General features: G+C 35.4%; 1 protein-coding gene across 4 annotated transcripts in view; it reads right to left on the bottom strand.

Annotated features, from left to right (window-relative positions):
• The window catches only part of LOC135207346 (A disintegrin and metalloproteinase with thrombospondin motifs 9-like), a 730,481-nt gene that overhangs the window by 246,629 nt on the left and 461,235 nt on the right, over positions 1-22,617 (bottom strand). For all 4 annotated transcript variants that reach the window (XM_064239075.1, XM_064239073.1, XM_064239072.1 and 1 more), the window contains exon 4: positions 4,529-4,555. In XM_064239075.1, coding sequence (XP_064095145.1) covers positions 4,529-4,555 — 27 coding nt within the window. The remainder of the gene's footprint in view (positions 1-4,528; positions 4,556-22,617) is intronic.

The raw sequence follows: 22,617 nt of genomic DNA on the forward strand, positions 1-22,617 counted from the left end.
TCTCACTTGACAGCTGGAAGATTTCCAGAGTCCGGGAAAAAAATGATATCTTAAGAGTGAATATAAAAAAAAAGGTCGAAATTAAATGTACTGAAAACGAGGGATGATGGAAAGAAGAATCATAAGGAGAGGGGAAAACTTCGAGAGAGAGAGAGAGAGAGAGAGAGAGAGAGAGAGAGAGAGAGAGAGAGAGAGAGGAGGGGTGACGGTTATAAAAGGGAGACGGTTTCAGTTGTCAAGAAACTCAAGTATAATTTATCATGTAGGGAAATGGGGCAGGCATCTTCATAATTTTCGTCTCTCTCTCTCTCTCTCTCTCTCTCTCTCTCTCTCTCTCTCTCGTTTAAAATAGCCAGGAACCAGGAGCCAGTAACTTTCCTTAACTGAAACTGGCAAAAAAAAAAAAAACCCTACCAAATATATACATACACACACACACACACAAACACACACACACACACACACACACACACACATATATATATATATGTGTGTGTGTGTGTACATATAGATACATACACACACATATAGATATTTACAAAATGGGTAAACGGCGTCAGTTATCCATTACATTCTATTGTCTTAAGTTTTCAGTGTTGAACGCTAGATAATTCTTTCCTTTCCATATAAATATGTATATATATATATATATATATATATATATATATATATATATATAAGAAAAGGAAAGAATTATCAAACGTTCGACACTGAAAACTTAAGACAATAGACTGTAATGGTTAACTGACGCCGCTTGCCCGTCAATGCACATTGCATTCAACATCTGAATCTTCCCACAACAGCAAAAATGAGTAAATATGATGTGAACGATGGTCCGTCTTCTTCATTACTACCACTGTTTCTTCACGGTAATTGCCGATGTATCACTAACAAATCACAAAAGACGTGATCACAGTCTAAAAGATTACAGGGAGAGTTTTTCGACTGTCTCTGGCAAATAGTAATTTTGAAAACAAATTTAGGGAAGATGGTCATGGGAATAACAGTTGTTAATTCTTTAAGTAACATGTATATAAATTCAATATATTATATATATAATATACAATATAGTATATATATATATATATATATATATATATTATATATATATATATATATATATATATATATATATATATATATATATAATATGCATGCGTGTGTGTAAAGATATAAACAATATGTATTAAATATTTAGATGACTTTCTTACCTCATTCAAAACTTCACTGTGACACATAGAACACTGACTCTACTATAATTATAATTAATAATAAATGCATGAAAATCTTCTTGATGGCATAATTTGATGACACAAGTAAGAGAGAGAGAGAGAGAGAGAGAGAGAGAGAGAAGACTCACTAGAGCATTGCACGTTCGGCATTCTTTTTTATTTCTTTTTGTATGACCGTAAGTCGATGGCAATTGACTCCTACCGCTGCATAGAGAGAAGGCGGCATGACTACCTAAAGCGCCCGGGAGAGGAATATCAATGACTTGGGAGCCAACGAGTGAAAGAGAACCGAACCAACGACAAGAAACCTTTCCCTTTCGGTTCGTCCTTTGTGGTCGAAAGCCGCCGAGAAAGAAAGAAGGACGAGGAAAAAAAAGAAGAAAAAAGAGGGAGAGAGAGACAGACGGCGCCGGTACAGTTTCACGTGTGACTGAACATCTCTTATATGCTTCAGGACTCAAATGCCCAAGACATGCAACAAGGGAAAACGACGAATGCTCGCACTTAAGAGAGAGAATGAGAGAGATAGTTGTGTTTAAATACTGAAAAATCAAAATTGAACATCCCCTATGCTTCACGACAGAGAGGTGAGGAGAGAGAGAGAGAGAGAGAGAGAGAGAGAGAGAGAGAGAGAGAGAGTCTGTTTAATACTGCAAAAAACTGAACATACCTTCTATGGCTTCACGACAGAGAGAGAGAGAGAGAGCGAGAGATGGGAGGGAAGAGGGGGAGATGGGGAAGAGGGGGGGAGAGGAGGGGAAGAGAAGGGGAGGGGGGGGGAGAGGGACGGGAGGGGGGGAGGAAGAGAGATAGAGAGAGAGGAGAGAGAGAGAGCGAGAGAGAGAGTTTCTGTTTTAAAACTGCAAAAAACTGAACATCTATGCTTCAGGACAGAGAGAGAAAGAGAGAGACAGACAGACAGACAAAGAGAGAGAGAGAGAGAGTCTGTTTAATACTGCAAAAAACTGAACATCTCCTATGCTTCAGGACAGAGAGAGAGAGAGAGAGAGAGAGAGAGAGAGAGAGAGAGAGAGAGAGAGAGAGAGTTAGTTCTGCTTAATATTGCAAAAAAACTGAACCTCTCCTATGCTTCAGGAGAGAGAGAGAGAGAGAGAGAGAGAGAGAGAGAGAGAGAGAGTCTGTTTGACATTGCAAAAAAGATGTGATGAGTTAATTTACTTACTTAATAATTCATAACAAACTCTACAGTTTATGATTTAATAGTATGCAAACACATAAAATACTAACGTTTAATAAAAATAAAATTGTTTGTAAAGAGACAGAATAACTAGAATTCTGTTTGATATAAAAAACCAAATAATTTACCTGTGTAAGAATCTATAATAACAAACTTTAAAAGTTCACAATTCAATTTTAAGTGCATACTTACGTAAACACGTACATGTTAAGAAACTAAAATGTCTGTTTTTTTTTTTTTTTAATAAGAACACCACAAAGCTTGTAACACGGATCTAGAATATAATACGAATTATCTCGAAAAACAATTAAAGAGACGGAAAAACCTTACACTGAAAACTGACGTGATTACCAAATGCACATATTAAGTGGTATCAGCGAAATGGGATACAGCGAGCCACTGGAAGCAGGGAACTATCCATTTCACTCAAGTGCAGGATGCAGTAGAGAGGAGATAGGAGGCAATAACATTAATGCAATAAACAGTGATTAAAGAGCGTGAAGTACTTGACTAATCAGAATACGCATGTTTAAACTGTCATGGACATTCGTTTAATGTCTTTCGCGCTAATGTTTGCCTATTTTTTTTTTATTATTCTCTTTTCGTTTATGATTGTAAGCAAGGCAGGAAGGAGACAGCTCGACTTCCTCACACATTTTGAAAACAATGAGAGATATTCTCTTTTAAGAATGAAAGCAACAATAATCCAATAAAAAATGAGACGAAACAAACAGGTATTACTCCTGGTACAGCGAACTGACGAACAAGCCTTGACCATTCGCTAAGCGGCAAACCCAAAGCGAACCAGTTCAGTATATCTTAGTTTAACCAGACCACTGAGCGGATTAACAGCTCTCCTGGGGCTGACCCGAAGGATTAAATACTTTGACGTGGCTAGGACCAATTGGTTACCTAGCAACGGGACCTACAGCTTATTGTGGGATCCGAACCACATTTATCGAGAAATTAATTCCTAATAACTAGAAACAAATTCCTCTGGCTCCCATTGGCAGAGAGGGGAATCGAACTCGGGACTACCGAATCGGTAGGCGAGCACGTAACCCACTAATCCAACGGGGAACTAAAACGAACCAGTACCTTTCCAAATCGACAAGGGCGTCCCGTGAGGCCACTTACAAGCAAGCACAAGCAAGAGGTCCTTCACCCTCGGTATCTGTCTCTCTCTCAAGTGGCACAGGCTTCCTTCAATTGGGATGAGGAGGAGGAGGAGGAGGAGGAGGAGGAGGTGAATGCAAAGGAGGGTAAAGGTAAGAGGGGATGAGAACGGCAGGGGGATAGGGCATTGGGGATGGGCTAGTGGAGTGGCTTTGAGGAGGGGAGGGGGTTGGGTGACTGCACCCACTTAAAAATGTATCAGTTCCCCCCCCAAAGGTGGCGATGCTCCCACAAGAGAACTTAATTACACACATGACAGTCCATAATTGGTACTATACCACACATGCTTCTTAGCATTCCAAACACGCGAGTTTCTCATTCTTCATCGTTTTGTTTGCTTATTTCATCTTCTACTAGTATTTTTGGCGAAGAGGTATAAAGAACAACACTGTGATAGGTGCGAATGTAAATCACGACGGTAAGCTTACTAAATTCTTTCCTTTTCTTTTTCAGCCTATCAAAACCTGCAACCAGCTAAGTCTAAATGTAAAGTATATAATTCACGAGCAACAATAGTAAACTTTAGCCAGAGCTATTGAAAAGCTTGAAGGTCTTCATTAAAAGGACACACACACACCCATATATATATATATATATATATATTATATATATATATATATATATATATATATATATATATATATATAAAATGCTTCATTCCCTAAGCGACAGAAAGATACGCAAGAACAATAGGGAAAGATATCGATTATATATGAAGCAAAATCAAATAACCTATATGAAATGCTATGCGTTGACCAGCAACGCTTTTCAAAACCCATATAGTAATTTCCAAAGGAAACTTATTTTTTGCAAAATTTATTCTTGATTAGGCGAAATTTTCTTTCTAGGAAAAATTAAATGAACAAGAAATTGCCGCCACAACCAAATGTCTACAAAAATATATTTAGACTTCTTACTTTACCTTGTAATTTGTCGATGAAGCTGTCGCCTGAAATAGAAGAAAGTATGAGATTAGTCACCTTCATTCAAGACAAAATACGGCCAAATGTTGTACTTAGAGCAGAACACACCTCTGCCAATGCTACTCAACAGAAAAGAAATGACTTCATTTCAGTGACAGCTTGGGACTGAATTGCTATGCTAATTCTAACACCGAAGAACATAGGATATTTGTTATCAAGTATGTGCGTAGGCCAGTTTAAAAAAAAAGATAACCGGTTTTGAGGAGATTTGGCCCAATTCATGAGGGAGGAAAATGGCTATCAGGTAAAACGATGAAAAGAGAAACAGAGAAAAATATATATCCGAGGTAAAATAATTAAATGAAACATAGATACTATAGATGTATATAAATATGTGTATATATATATATATATATATATATATATATATATATTATATATAGTATATTATCTATATATATATTATAATATATGTGGTATATATATATAGTTATAAATAAAATATATTAAATAATAATTATATATCTACTATAAATATATATTATATTAAATAATATATATAAATATATATAATATATATATATAAATATATATATATATAATATACTATATAGTAATATATATATATATAGATATATACTATATATATATAAGTATATATATATTATATATATATGTATATTTGTCCTTCAATTTTCTTTGCTTAGGATATCCACTAAAGTTAATTAGCTGAACGGGTCACCAAAGGAATACCTTCAGCCAGTTTCGCCATAATCTGATCTTCCTTTTGGGAGATTTCGCTAACACAAACACATATCTTCTTCGGACAGCACGAAAACAAAGACTGTCATAATGAACTTTACTAAGACCATGGGATCTTATGGAATTGTATGGATTTGAGGGTAATATCAACGAGTACCACTTAGTTTTTGAAGTAGTAATAGTATGTAACACCCATTTGTAAGGAAGAATTTCCCAAAGAAATATTTATTCTCAAATAAACAAGGTCAGTCTATGGGCCTTGCTCGTCAATTTCCACCAACAGGTAGGTAACGAAGAGTCCTTTAAGCTCATAGAGGCCCACAGATGAGCAAGCAAGACTCCCTTCTGCCCGGCCTCAGATCACGTAAATGCCGACAGGAGGTTTGTTTAGTTTGGCAGCCGTTACGCGGTCTTGCTTACTCCGCTGTTTACTACTGATCTTCTTCTTATTCACCTGAGGTGTTCTTCATGTCCTTCTGTAACCCGTGGAGCTGTCATCACGTGGCTCGTACTTTTACGGTAGCCTCTATGGTACTTGATTTAAGATCAAATATTTCTCCTTAATAAACATATAAAATCACGTACCTTCCAGATGTCTTATTCCTGGTAGTTACACAACCAGGTCTCCCGTTTTCAAGATTTCCTAAGTCATCTTTAAGATTTCGGAGAATAATTCCAGGCACTGGGCTTCTCAGAAATGAATTATTGAGGTTTTGGCTTCTTTCCAATATCCGTTATTGAACAAGCAGGGAAGACATTCTCCAGACTGATGTTGACATAAGTTGATACTTGTTACAAATAGTATTAGAATTCAGAAGTAATATATAAGGTATTGGAGAGAAATCCACAGTCATGTATGGGTACAAATATATTCAACAATAAATCTATACAGATCTTTCGGATATCTGTTCCCCTTTTCAATCTCGAGCACCCATACGCCACTGTGGATTTGTTTCTCCATTTCAGGAGTCATGCTGATACGAGTAATCTTTAATATGAAGTATTCCTGTTGCAACTTAAAATTAAGGAGCTCGAAATACATCTGCCGCATGCATTGACATTTCGTCCTGACATGATGAGTGGCTGTAAATGTTTCCTTTATGCTATCATCAGTGTCTTCTGAGGCATAGAATACCTTGCTTGATGTGGAGTCGACACTGGCAATGTTCGATTTGCGACAGACTTTTTATAGGCAAGATAAATAATGGCAGATCTCTTTGAACATCACAGGTCTGGCTTGCAAGTTGCTTTTATTCTTTTCTCTGTCTCCTTCTTCTCTTCTCTCTCTCTCTCTCTCTCTCTCTCTCTCTCTCTCTCTCTCTCTCTCTCTCTCTCTCTCACAGCATTCTTTATACTTTTGATAACGATGTTTATAATATCATATGAACTGTATGTGTGTGTGAGAGAGAGAGAGAGAGAGAGAGAGAGAGAGAGAGAGAGAGAGAGAGAGAGAGAGAGAGAAATGAACACCTCCCGGTCAATCTCATCTTATGGCTTACCAACGCTTTAAGCGATATTTATAATTACTTCGATGATACATATATATGACTGGCTCTATAATTATCTTGAACTGAATTTTGCTCAACACACACACACACACACACACCCACACACATGATGATCTAATTTATTTATTTCACTGACTCACCCTAAACACTATTCAAGTTGCATATATCTAAATACAAATGATGCAGATACCCATGATTATATACGCTGTACCTTCACGCACTCTCTGTGATATGTACAAGGACTTTCATTATCCTAAAAATCTTGAATATAGTAACCTTTTCACTTAACCTGTTGACCTAAAGGAAATATTTGCACAACATTTTATCTAAAAAATAAAAAATAAAATATATAGCTGAATGGAAGTAGCATATTTGTTCTTTTTGCAACTAGAGACCACATTTTGAAACCTGGCCAGCTTTTCACCCCTTGCTAGAAGGTCTGACTTTCTCTCTGGACGGGTTAGATTTGCACTAGAATAGCCTATCTAAAAATAAGAAATAAATATAGTTTTGTTTTTTGCAATTAGAGACCAAACTTTAAAACCTGGTCAGTTTTCAGGCCTCGGTAGAAGGTCTGACCTCATTCAACCCTTCCCTATCATTCTATCAGAACGATTTACTAAGCTACATTTATAGCTCTTTGACCGAAATGGTGTCGAAGTGATGTATGCAAGACCCCATAAAATCCTTATTAGACAGACGCATTGCCTAGGAGACTGAACTTCAGAACGAGATGGAAATATCTATCTTTTCTCTTTTTCATATGTAAACAGTTTTTATATCCTAACTGGAAATTAACCGTAAATTCCATTTCCTAGTTTCAAATTATTCATTAGTAGAAAAAAAATGTCTCGGTATACATTCAAATAGTTTATATTTTTATTCTCTGCAAGTGACCTCTTTTTATACTATGACTAAAATATAAATACATTACTGTTCATTGAAATTTTCTCCACTTGCTTCAAAACATAATAAGTGACTTTCTTCTGCTTTTAGTTTATATATAAGGAGTGCAAAGAGAAATGATCAATCCGATCTTCAAGAAAATATATCAAAAAGTTTTATGTGCATATATGAATGATATTTTATATACACAATAGCAAAATCAGAATAACTGTTGCATACCAGCACGTAAAATGAAAGAAACTAGAAAATTATATATTTCTTGCACGAGGTAATTATTTACAATATACCCAATATACTATAATATATTATTATATGTTACTAATTATGATAATTAGATATACACACACACATTATATATATATATATATATATATATATATATATATATATATATATATATATAATATTCTTCAAATAAGCACAAACGGAAGTTGGTATCCAAAGTCAAATTATTTTAGTACCTTGTAATAAAAGGCAAATAAAATTTCATATTTACTCTTTCCTTCTTTCATTGGTATTAAACCAAAACGGAAATCTGAAGAGTTATGAGGAATTGAGAGCTTTCGTAACTTTGCTGTATACCCACTGGCCTCATTGGGCCTCTATTTCAAAGGATACCCAGAATTTTATCTTCCCTCTCTCTCTCTCTCTCTCTCTCTCTCTCTCTCTCTCTCTCTGGGTATATAACCTGCTGCGCATGGCAGAATGCGCACTGCACTAGGCTTGTATAACTCCGACCCACCAGCTTGTGTAACTGCGACTCGCTAAAAGCTTACGTATGCCTGGACAGTATGCTAAATATAACCTTTCTGGCTCTTTATAAATCTTTTCCTTTAATGAAAGTCATTCACTATAAATATTTTAAAACAATAAATCTTTTCCTTTAATAAAAGTCATTCACTATAAATATTTTAAAACAATATCTTAATAAAGCCTATATTCAGAAGCAGCTTTGCATCGATTGCTAAATATTAACGAGACTGCATTGCGGTGCAAGGAGGTAATACCATTACTTGATTGGCACGATATGCAACTTCCATGCCCCCGAAAGTGCCCTGCCCACACCACCGTCAACTCCCTTTCGGCGAGGCCTTATGCACTTGCTTCCACACCAACATCCTTCATAATAAGGTCATACAAATGTAGCTCGATTAAAGTGAATACGTATTGATTATTTCTAGTCTGAAACTCATGAATTAATACATAAAAAGTTACAATTTTTCAGAGCCCGAATGAAAAAAAATACATATTGAAAACAGTCTGGTATAAAATATTAATCCTTTCTATACACCAAGAATTCCTTGACAAAAAAAAGAATTCCTGTAAGAAAAAAATGGCAGAATACAGCATCAGTATTCCAGCAAGAAACTGATATTAATCTCTCTATTTCAAAAATATTAGTTTGTCTAAATAGCCAGACTATTTCACAAGCCACATTCAGTGTTTATAAATGCTCATTATACAACGTAAGATACAGAATAATTCTACTGTCAATAACATTCAAGAATGGGTTGGTATGTTTGTAATTCCGAATTCAGCAATATTTACCTTCAATTGGATAAAAAAAAATATATCAGGGCTACGGCAGAGAAGACAGACTCACGTATATCATTTCTCTGAATTTTTCTTTTTTATAAACTCAAGACCAAATGTTGAAGAAAAACGTACTATCATACTGCCGATATTCACCCCCACCGCTCTCTCTCTCTCTCTCTCTTCTCTCCTCCCTTCTCTCTCTCTCTCTCTCTTTCTCTCTCTCTCTCGCTCTCTCTCTCTCTCTCTCTCTCTCTCTCTCTCTCTCTCGTCTCTCTCGTCCTTCTGTCCTCTTCCTCCTCATCCTACTCTCTTCTCTCTCTCTCTCTCTCTCTCTCTCTCTCTCCAAGGTATTATTACTGTCAAAGAACCTACTGCTAATTGTTGGGTCTCCTATCTGATCAAAAGTTACTAAAAAGTCGATCTTTCGTGTAAATAATAATAATAATAATAATAATAAAATAATGCAGTATATAAAAATAATCTCAAAAAGTAGAACTCTGCTGCTCAGGTAAGACTTACAACAAACGCGCGAGCTTTTCAGCAAATTCTGTTTCCTTCATCAGAGGGAATGGAATGGATACAAAGACATGTAATAGAAGATACAAAAAAAATCGGCCTCTCCCATCTCTCAAAGCAACATCAGACATCTGGGTTTGGGGCAAGGGTGGGGCTGAATGGGTCCTTACAAAATGTGCCATAGCTCTCGGTTTGTATATATTTAAATCCCATATGAATCCTTATCTTTGATGAAATGTCTTCTCTTGTTGATCTGGACGAACTGAAGGAAAAGTTTGTGGCAAGCGACCTTCCCTACCTTAGACCAATTAAGCAACAGATATATCAAGGAATGTGAACTACTAGAAGTTATGGCCAATGAGACAAGATAATCCTTCCTCTTGCCGAAACACCTTCTAAGGCGAGGGAGAAACAGGAACACTCCGTGAGGCAGTCTGCCTACAAAATAAATATTTGAAACAGTTCTTGGTATTTATTCCATTTATGAAGAGGATAACAAGAATTTTTCGAGAAAATCAATAGTTTACCATTCTGACCAATACGAATTCAATGCTCTTCTTTTTAGGGTTCTTGTATATTACATATTTAAGAAAGCGTTATTAAACTGAAATTGAAATTTTCCTTCTATTAAAATTAAGGAATGAAGAATCATATGAGATACACAGAAAGAATTCTTGTCTATTATATCGTAAATCTTCTTATATTCTATTACAGAACCAACTAATAAACTTGAAACCCAATCAACCTTCAACAAGCATGAATTTTATATGGTAATCTGGCTGATATGATGATATGCTACGATAATAACTGAAAAACATTAAATTATGAACAATAAGGCTGACATGCTACGATAAGAACTAAAAAATATGAAATTCAATTATGAACAATAAAACAGAACCTCCGGGATTGCCAAATACATTCAAAAGGAACAAACAGACAAAGTGTTTGTTTACCGATAGCGTTTATAGTCAAGTATAACCCACTTGCAAAAAGGTCAAAAGTTCTTTAATCACTAAGATCGAATTGAAAGCTTTCTGGGAACTTCCATCTCGGCTTCCGAGATCTCTCGTTCACGGATCATTGCATCAATTCACGCCTGAGTCATAACTGAAGACGGAAGGAAGAATAAAAAAAAAAAGGAAAAAAATACGAGCCGAAACTCATAAGATTTTGATGAATTTTCCTATCTGATCAATTTCCTTTCGGTTATTATCTTTACCTTCTTCTTTCTTTGATACTGGGAAGTGATGATATGCAAATTTCTATCTCCCTGTGTTTTCGTATATTTAATTATTCATGCCTGGCATCACATACGTGAAATATACATACATACATACATACATACATACACACACACATATATATATATATATATATATAATATATATATATATATATATATATATATATATATACGTATATATATATATATATGTATATGTGTGTGTGTGTGTGTGTGTGTGTGTACATGTATAAATAAAAACGAAATCCACGAAGGAAAGTGAACAATGGAGTGCCGCTGCGAGGCCATTCGACTTCTCGTCTGCTTAGTAAAGGAAGAGAAGAATCGAAAGGCCTCGCAGCGGTACTCATTGTTTCCACTTTCCTTCCTGGATTTTTTGTCTTTATATATATAATATATAAATACATATTATGTATATAATTGATTTATTATATATGTGATATATATATATATATATATATATATATATATATATATATATATATTAATATTTTATATATTCATGTATGTATGTATGTATCTGCGTGTTATACAGTAATTTCAATTGCAATCGAAACACCACAATTATTTGGATGATGCATCATTAAAGATGGAAATATACGCATATATAAAATTATATAATATATATATATATATATATATATATATATTATATATATATACCTGTGTATATATATTTTGTAAATCTGTTTAAGAATGGAAAAGCCAAAGATCCCGCTACCTCCACTTGACTGCATTTGTACGGAAATGAACAGCAGAAGGTCGCAGACGACATGAAAAGGAGAGAGAGAGAGAGAGAGAGAGAGAGAGAGAGAGAGAGAGAGAGAGAGAGAGAGCGCTAATACCCTTCATACAGACGTATTTTCAAGTAGAAATTGTGAGGCTTTGAATCCAAAATCTCATTGTGTTTTTTTTTCTTTCCAGATAGATGCAAATCTTATCTATCCCTAATGGACACAGGATGACGCTTTAATGAGGAATAATACCCCTGAGGAATAATGATCACCTTACTGACAACGCTGATGCTGGTCGAAGGTCCAGTTACGAAGGTTTTTTGCTTTTATTTTTACAAGGATGTATCATACCTATAGCACATAAAATCCATACGCAATCCATTGTTCGAAAATCCAGACTTAAAATATTAAATTATCTTAATTTATTTATAGGGTATAATGAAATAATTCTGAAATGACTGGAAATGGTGAAGCAACGATACCTTTAAGACAGAAAAAGTTAATGGACATTACCTGCACGGGAAATATTAAAAAAAAAAGAAAAAAAAATTCCATTAAGGCTTAATACCCCTAACAGAGATGGAGTGATAGTAATCCAAAACGGGGAAGTGGGGAGGGACAGGGAAGGAGGGGAAGGAAGGGGTGGAGAGGAAGTTGTCGTGAGAATAATCAATGAACAAGAACTTGCGAGGAAACCTGAATGTCTGCTTTAAGCAGACTAACAGAACAGCTTAAAAAAAAAAAAAAAAAAAAAAAAAAAAAAAAAAAGCCATTTTGAACTGAAATGATGTGGAAACTCTCTCAAGCTGACTTATTATAATTTTCTTCTTCTTCTCAGCGACCAGGCAAAAAGAGATCGAATTACCCGTTATGCTCCGGTGGAGATCGTGTCCAAGGCTTGGGACCAGGTACGATATCTGTCCTTTTTGTGTGTGTGCTTTTTTTTTCCTTTAGTGCTCCTTGTCAGTTATAGAAAGAGCGGGTGTAAACATAAATTTTCTTTAGCGTTAGAAGGTATTATAAAAGTTCTGCTTTCGTCAAAGAATTTATCTATCTACAACATATTAGCTTACTCATTTTGCCAAACATTTGAAATTTGACGATTATTTATTGCTGTGAGAACACAAATCATACGTTAACGAAGATACTCGTAGACATTACTGTATTAAAAAAGATTATGAGTACAAGGCGAAGTTATCCTTGTGATCACAAGTGTCACTCCCAAAGGGTTCGCAAACTTTGTCATTAGTATGAATATACATTAAACATGCTTATCAAATCTGAGAAACAATAAAGAACGCAACATTCACAACTGTCACAGAGGACGAATGAATGAATGAATGAAAATATTAATACTAGTTTTGTGTGTATGAAAGCCATACAGTCTAATGCGTCACACTTCCACTCGCCTCTTCCTATCTGACCAACCGCAAAGGCCCTCCCTGACCGTAAGTCTTCGGAAGGGAAAAAATCTGCCAAAATATGACAATACCTAAACCATTCGGGAGTGCAGTTTCATCACATACGAGATCACCAACCAGGCTTCGAGTCTGCTGTCAGAACCTTTCGTTCTTCAACAGTGACAGCGGCGGACCACCGCGAGTCCCAGACAGAACGCGAATGTCAATTAGATACGGAACATAAGTCACAATTAAGAAAGGCACGAAGAGATAGCAGTAGTGCGATTCCAAGAGGGAGGCCTATTCAAAGGTCTTTTCAAATCTCAATAGGCCTCTGCCCAGACATCCCGCTGGCCACAAACGCCAAACACTACAAATGTACTGTCCTACTTTGTCGCACGCCAGTGGCCTCAGAGAGAGAGAGAGAGAGAGAGAGAGAGAGAGAGAGAGAGAGAGAGAGAGAGAGAGAAAATTCAATAGGCACAGTGTTTGGATCAGTGCAGTACGGATATTCAACTGAAAATATTCACCATCATAAAAGCAGCATAAATCTGTCATGGAAAAAAAAGCAGGCAAGAAATATGCTGGACAATAAATTTGCAAGTAGAACTCCAGCCGTTGTACTGTTTATTTCCTAGAAAATAATGACATCAAATTCTCAATGACAAAGGTTTCTTTTAGGTCCAACTGTATATTCAAGCAGTGCTAACCAAGCAGCAAAAAAAAAAAAAAAAAAAAAAAAAATGACAGAAAACTAAAACTAGCTACTTATTATCTATTATAATGCAAGAAAGTGTACCAACTCTTAAAATTTATATATATATATATATATATATATATATATATATATATATATTTATATATATTATATTATATAATACACACACACATAATAGACTTACTGGTAAGACGCAACACCAAGAGTTTCCACTCCTTCATTTAGACTTATAAGTTTTTTAAGCAAAGAAAATCCGCAAGAATTAAAAAAGGAAGGTAAACAGCGAAGTGAATTCCTAAGAACAAGCAATCAATCGAGCAACGCAGGACTTCATTCAGAAACATCAAAGTATCTTGGAAAGTCGTCATCTTATTACATTCATGGGGAAGAGCTTGGGAGTACGGCATAGTATAGTCAACTTATGTTAATGCTTTCCTATGCACTGTTATTTCCATGTTCTTCATACAACTATCGTTGGTTTCCTCCTTCTCAAAGATCTATCAGTCACAGTAGCAACATTTATTTTTTTTTGGGAGAGACATTTGTGACGTCATCCACCCGATATAAAACGGCGCTCGGTCTCCATTGACTGACTTAACTCCTGCAGATATTGAAAGTCCCAAGATGGAGTTCGGGATATCCGCCTACCTCTTTATACGCAATGGCCTCTTGGTGTGGCCAAAGGGCGACCCCCTGCTGCAGGAGATTGCACGAGTCCCATTTCGGGACGATATGTCTCTAAGGGGGAAAGGAAGATATTCACTCGAGACAAATTGGGCTTGATACCATCGCTGCGATAACGTTCCATTAAGGAGGTTAAGGATAACAACTTGCATTTCTTTTGGAGGTACTGTCAAGGGATTCGCGGACCCACACTCGTACTTACCAAGCTGGCACCTACACACACACACACACACACACACACACACACACACACAACACACATATATATATATATATATATATATATATATATATATATATAAATATATATATATATGTATATATATATATATATATATATATATATATATATATATATAACTGAATCACGAAAGTTAGGAACGTGATAAATATATAAACCATGCTAGGCTATTTGTGGATAACATCTGAAAGTCTAAAATTATCAAGGATAAGATTAGTGATATACCATCATGCATAGACCATCATACATGCACTCACTGTTGAAACGTTAAGCGGTTAAATCATTAAGTACAAAGAGTTATATCCGTTTATACATGTTTAAACATTATCCACCATCTACCAAAAAAATAAATACTCTGTATAAACAAAGCAATATATACAACCGTCATCTAACATAAAAAAATACTCTGTATAAACAAAATATATAAAAAGGTGGATAAGATATAAAGGTTGTAAAAAATCTCTTTATTCTAAACAAAACCGATTATTACTTACAACTGCTATTTTCCCTTCTTCATCTTTATCCTCTGTACTCAAGGAAACAGTCGAACATATTAAAATGCAAGCAACTGCCATATACCATCCCTAATGGCAAAGCTTTCAATTTTTTTTTTCCCACGAATATGGAATTCAATATTCAGTGAATATTATCGAATGTTAAATTTTCTTATACGACAAGCCTTCGACGAAAATCGATTTGAAAAAGTTATTTACCTTTAAGAAATAAAAGGGTCGGTGCGAAGCTGTTAAGGACTGTTTACAACTTAAGCTTAACTAAAAGTCTGCCAGGTCGTCCAAACAATAAAATTAAAAAACTGCGCCAAAACAAATTAATTACGGTAACTTTCAGGGCATATCAGCGCACAAACTAAACGAAAATAAACGAACTATGGTCACTAAAAATAGAAAAGGTCATCCATATTGTCCTATAAATCCACCTAAAAATAATTTATACACACACACACACATGATATATATATATATATATATAAAAAATATAAAATAATAAATTCTATATATATATATAATCTATATATATATATATATAAAAATAAATTATAAATAATAAATAAAAAAAAATATATATATCATATATATATATATATATTAATATATATATATATATATATATATTAGAGGTACGGAAGCTGCCTGACGTTTAACCGCTCAAAGAACGGGAGATAAAGGCCTGGCATGTTAACAAAACATACTCTCGGAGGCATCTTCCAGATGACTACTGGCCAACAGGTTGACGGCGGTACCGAATACCATGACTTCGGGTGAAAGAAATGTATTCACATCTCACAAGGGGGCAGCGGAAGAATTCACGGTTGGGGCGAGTGTTTCAGCTGTCCTCAAGTCATGTCAAATATTCCATGGAGACGGGAGAGAGAAGGAGTCTCTCTCTATCTCTCTCTTTTCTCTCTCTCTCGTTCTTCTTTCTGCCTTTTATCTAATGACAATGGAAAGGGAAATTTTACGATGAAATAATGAGATTTATAAATAAACATCATTTATATCTATACTTATATATACACAAATATGTGTTTGTATGTGTGTATATATATATATATATATATATATATATATATATATATATATATATATATATATATATATATATACACACACCTATATATAATGCACACACACACTCGGCCAATATACAAAAGTAATGAAAATAATTTGTAAATTAGTTTTTCTGTATTAATCATTTGATGCAGGAACTAACATCAATTACTATCACTACTGATTCTTTCCGCTTGAAAAAGAAACATAAAACCGGATCACCTTGGCCCAATTCCTCCATTACAGATTCAAACGTTGTTTTGAAAGTTATCTTTGAAAAAATCCCTGAAAGATGAACATGCCATGTATAAGAATCGTTAATGAGCTAAAAAATACATCATAATTTATTTTTGTGCAATGAAGTACCTGACATGGCTACTTTCCCAATTAGCCTGACATTCAATCCCTATCGAGGACCTGAATTCTATCGGTCGGTGGACAGGAAATTTGCATTATCCGCTTATCAACGAAATCCGCCACTCCCGTCTGCAATCTGAGACACTCTGCGTAACCCATATACTCAACAGCCCACTTAAGTGATGTATAAATAGGAATACTTTATGGACAAGTTATTCAGGAAAGTCAATACCTGAAGAGAGTTTACTGGAGAAATGAATTTGGATTGTAAAATATTTTAACAAGATGTAGCATAAATATAGTTAGTAACTAAAACCGACAGATGTGTAGAATAGAGACGGCCAACAGCTATTAATATAAATTTAATACAAAGCAGGTTACGTCACAGAAATCAAGGACAGAAATAACTTTTCAATACAACCATAATTTACCTACGTACAAGGATAACTTACCATAAAGAATGTATCAATGCAATCATATTAATCAGTAACCTATACATAGAGATCCTGATCTAAGAACTTAGTATTATTGTTTTTAATTAAACCAAATAGTTTCCCTTATTCGATATCACTCAGTAATGTCATTTATCCGATTAAACGAATCAAGTCACTCACCTTCAACGTTTATCACACAACGAAAGAAACCCGTAGCATCTGAACTCATACTTTCCTTTTCCCATAAAATGAAACAGCTTTGCACCTCACGTGACTGTGGAGCATTCAGATTTTAATGAGCCGTTAGGTCAAATACCCCGCCTAGGGAACACCCACCCCGGTCCCCATAACCCCCTTAAAAATATGGAGAAAACTTAACGATAATTAAAAACCGGTTCTCGTTAACTCGTCTATTCCAAGCATCGTATTTCATTAATCTCGGCTCCCATCTATGGCTTTTTTTTTTTTTTTTTTAATTCAGTAACGAAGACGAGGCCAAGAAACCTTTTTACCGGTAACGCTCCGTTGGAGGTATGCCATCTGATAATCAAAAGGGATATGGAAAAGAAGTCCTCAAGATAAACTAGTGTTCATTTTGAGGTTACAAGTTGCGTTCTGCAACACAGGTTTTCTACCTTTTCTTCAGTCTTATCTGGCCTGCTTTGAAGAATACCCATGGTAGTACAAATAAAAATAATGTATTATATAAACTAATAAAAGCAATGAAGAAAATTATAAAAATTCAAACTGAAAATTAAAAAATGCAATAAAATGGAATTTTCATTCATTTCATGACCCGATAAGACTGATTCACAGCAATGTATTTGACCAACGACTATGGCCTCATATTTCTTCAAGGTCCTCCTCCTTTTCCCCGAGTATTTTTATCGATATTATTTCGAAGTTCATGAGACTTCCCTATTTCTCACTGTAACACCCACCAAGTCACCTTTTCCATTTGTAAGGAAATCTGCAATCTTGGATCTTCACGACTCGATAACAGTTCCTTCCCATATATGGCTAGGCTTTGGAATTCTCTTCCTGCTTTAGTTTTCTCTAGCACGCTACACTCTGAACCAAATCTACCCCTCTTTTATTTCCTGTAAAAGAAAACTATTGAGATGGCTTTGTCTGTCCGTCCGTACTTTGTCCGTCCGCCCTCAGATCTTAACAACTGATGGTAGAAGGCAGCAAATTGGGATGTTGATCATCCACCAACCAATAATCAAACATATCAATCGGCAGCCCTCTAGCCTCAGTAGTTTTTATTTTAATTAGGTTTAAAGTTAGCCATGATCATGTGACTGGCAACGCTATAGGACACGCCACCACATGAAACCTTCAGCCACTAAGCCGTGGCTGAAAGTTTCATGCCACAATTTTTACCCGTTTTCAGTTAGGCAAATTAATATAAGTAGTAGTTGCGTCCATCTCTGAATTAGAAAAAAAAAAAAAAAAAAAAAAAAAAAAAAAAAAAAAAAAAAAACGCGTTGCTGAAAGAGAAAAAAATATTACAAGCCCAATGATACATACGATACTAGAGCATATTTGCTAAAAGTGACATATGATTGTATTGATTGTAATCAATGTTGGCTAATCAACATTTACTTTAAAAATATAAAAGCATGATGATCACCTCGAACTGAAAACATTTTGAGTTTAAGGAATAAATAAAAATGATTAATGTAAGTCGAAACACCGATAAGACTTGTGAGTACAAGCAGTACAATCCACAAATAAAAAATTGAACGAGTAATTAGGCCAAGCATATTTGAACACAACGATCAAACGCTTTCTTTGATCAAGTTGACCATCAACTGAAACCCTTTCCTGGCCTCCTTTCAATCCCTCTAACTCACATCACCTCTCCATTTCCTTCCCTTCCTCAAAATAACAGCATGGCACGTGGCATCACAACCTATCAGGGCCACCAAATTAATTAGCTGACGGCTCCCACATTAATTCCTCGTCGGCTGGCACTTTCATCGGCTCGCGTTCACTTGGCACTCGGTGGCACTGACGTCCATTCGACACGGGTGCCACTCATATTCACCGATCATCTCATATTACGATTTTCATGTTAAGAGCCAGACAGTTACGTGCGAGTAAATGGCATTCGAGGACGCTCTCGAAAATTAATGGGGCCCGGTTCTAAAATATGGACACACAAAAGATAATACTCATAAATATATAAAAAAAACTCTTAAGAATACTTGACGACACAAAATTATTCTTGTAAATTAAGAGCAGCATAGTGCCTCTCACTAGCTTTTTGCGGAATAATAAATAACGAAATATAACTTAAACCATTTTAAATTCTTTCTTCCAGACATAACTCGGCATCCCAGCTAGAAAGCACATTATTCAAAGAGATTGTCACCGAAATTATTGCTAAAATTACAATTTAATATTAATAAGTAACACACTCTTTGCAGAGGACACGAGTACATAGGACTTTTGCGAATTCCAAAAGCGCAAGCGATATAATGACGACACATGCAAATAATTAGATCAATACTTAAACACCACAAAAGATAAACGATAAAAGAATGGCAAGAACAAAATATATCCTCCACTTCCCTCCACCTTCTCAAGGTCTGTCTGTCTCTTACTGCCCACCTACCCTCCCCTGCAGCGAGAGAATAAGGTATCTGTGCCATGCACGTAAAACGCAAGACAAATCGCCTTTAAACCCATCGGAATGCGGCAATTTCTTTCAGGCCTCCCTGACGAAATCGGCCGTCGCAGCTGTGTCATGCGGGCCACTGGCGGTACAGCCATCAGAAACCATAAACCTCCCCCTTACAAGACCAATAAAAACGTCCGAGGTAAGAAGTAAAAGTAAGAGTTTTACTATTTTTTCTTTACAAGAAAGCAGCAACGTTGCCAAAAGAATAAAAAAAAAATGAAGGGGTAGAGATAAAAGGTGCATGATGGTCAATGAACGCGTTGATCGTAATTTATGCAACTCGAGGTGATTGGGATGGATCTCTTCAAGGGGTGAGAGGACTTCTGATGCGAGAATAAGAACCATAAAAAAAGAAACTCCACACCGCAGCACGATTCTACAAAGAGGTTAAGCTCTTCGAACACGCACACAGACTCTATGAAGCAACAGCAGCTGATCAAACTAATAATAGAAGGCACTCGATATAAATGAAATGCAAGTAATTTATAAGTATGCAAATGGAAACCGTCGACTATATACACAACCAATGTTCTGTACACTTTCTGGAGAAAATAAAACACCACAGTACTGAAAGTTGTTCATATACATTTTAGAAACAGAAAACTGTGAATGCACTCGAAACACTCATGAATACAAGACTGTAAATGTACGAGCATGACTTTAGAGTTTAAACATTACTAATATGCTCGTAAATATGTGCCTCTACGTTGTAAAGAAATGTATGTGTGCAGAGAATTTAGGTTTGGTAAATAACAATTCTTATCTGTATTCTACGTCGTTAGGTCAAACCAAAGCCCAGAAAATAAGGTGGAAAGTTGTAAGACCCGGTACTTTTGAGACAATAGTACGACGTCTACTTCTTCGACTCTTAAAAGTTCTTTTTTAAGCCTCCCCAACACATCCTTGTCGTTTACACCTTTGTATGAAAGTTTATATTGCTTGTGTTGGCAGATGCAAAATCAACATTGTTTGTAACCTCTCTCTCTCTCTCTCTCTCTCTCTCTCTCTCTCTCTCTCTCTCTCTTAATGCAGTTCACGTTATTTACATTCTCTGAACAACCTGCAACATGCATTAACGAACATTCATGTTAAGTATTCATGTCAACATGGGAGGAAATGGAAGATTTGCAATGTTGCAGAGCCCTTTGTTGCCTAGAAGAAAAGAGAATAGAAGACGAGAACTTGTGGGATGGAGGAGGCGAGGAAGGGGAACTCCTGTAATGAGGATATCCTTGTTGGAACATCATGCACGAAGGTTACTTGGACGATATTTAGCGGCTTCAAAGAGGCTGAGGAAGAAAGTCGTTACGGTTTGCAAAGATAGCGGTACCTCAGTATTATCTGACCTAGTAAAATCATTGTTATCAACTGATAATATTACACTTTTTATTATCAATATCGACATTGCAACGTGAAGGCAAAGAGATACCGTTGTGTTGTCTACTTCAATATTACCTGACCTAGATGAGATAACGACACTTCTGTGCGCTTTTAAGCTACAACATCGTCAATTGTAACATTGATGATATTGATATTACTGTCATATTTTCATTATCTGGGTGCTAATGCTGTTAATTTTAATCTGAACCCTGACAATATACGTTACCATCGCCTGTATACCAACATAATGATAACCTTAATTATAAAGTAATAACACAAAAATAATATTAACTATAATCATATCACAGTCATATTATCATCATCTTGCTTTTGTTAAAGTTATTTCGAGCCATCGCCTGTATTAAAAAATAATGATAATCATAATTACTAGGTAACAAAATAAAAATAATGTCATTGATAATAATGATAACACTAACACATTATCCTATTACTGTTGCTGTTTATCTTATTTTTAGTCATAACCATAACACTTGCCATCACCTGAATATCAAAATAATGGTAACCATCAAAAGTGTTTTTCTTTTCGTATACCATCCATCACTCGTAACAGTCAACAAAAAAGTACAAAATAACATTCAACTTCATGATCACAGTTGCATGCAAACAGTGAACAAGCTCTTGATGGCGAGACATCACAGAGAGAGTTTTATGTTCATTGCCAATATTTTCTTCCCTTGTGGCTGCTTATCATACATTCAAATTCATTCTTGTAATCCATCCTCGTATGAGAGAGAGAGAGAGAGAGAGAGAGAGAGAGAGAGAGAGAGAGAGAGAGAGAGGCTGCTTATCATACATTCAAATTCATTCTTGTAATCCATCCTCGTATGAGAGAGAGAGAGAGAGAGAGAGAGAGAGAGAGAGAGAGAGAGAGAGAGAGAAATATTTTGGCTACCTGCTAGCTACTGTTTTACATAAAAAAGGGGGATCAATTTGATGAGACACATACCTTTGCTCATTCATAAGGCAAATGGTAGATGTTTTACTTCTAAAATCAGAATAAACCTACGCTAGCAGTAGTCTGCCTAACTAATTATTTCAGATACAGGGAGATTACATCCAATGCGAAAAAAGGCACTGAATGTATCAATACGAGGAAATTCAGAAAATTCAAAAGATGAAATAAAAAATACATTTCCATGATAGGAGAGAATCATTATCAAACAAAAGAATCAATGTTTTGTGTATTTAAGAGGAAGACTACACAACTTACTCTCACATTGCATAATTTGTACATTTGTTGTTAGAAATGAATTTACGTAAAAAAAATACAAATGCCTGTTGTCTGGGTGCGTGCACGCGCATATGTATGATGTATGTGATATATATATATATATATATATATATATATATATATATATATATATATATATAATATATATATGTACGTATGT

Source organism: Macrobrachium nipponense, chromosome 32 (genome assembly GCF_015104395.2).
Source record: "Macrobrachium nipponense isolate FS-2020 chromosome 32, ASM1510439v2, whole genome shotgun sequence".
Classification (NCBI taxonomy): Eukaryota; Metazoa; Arthropoda; class Malacostraca; order Decapoda; family Palaemonidae; genus Macrobrachium; species Macrobrachium nipponense.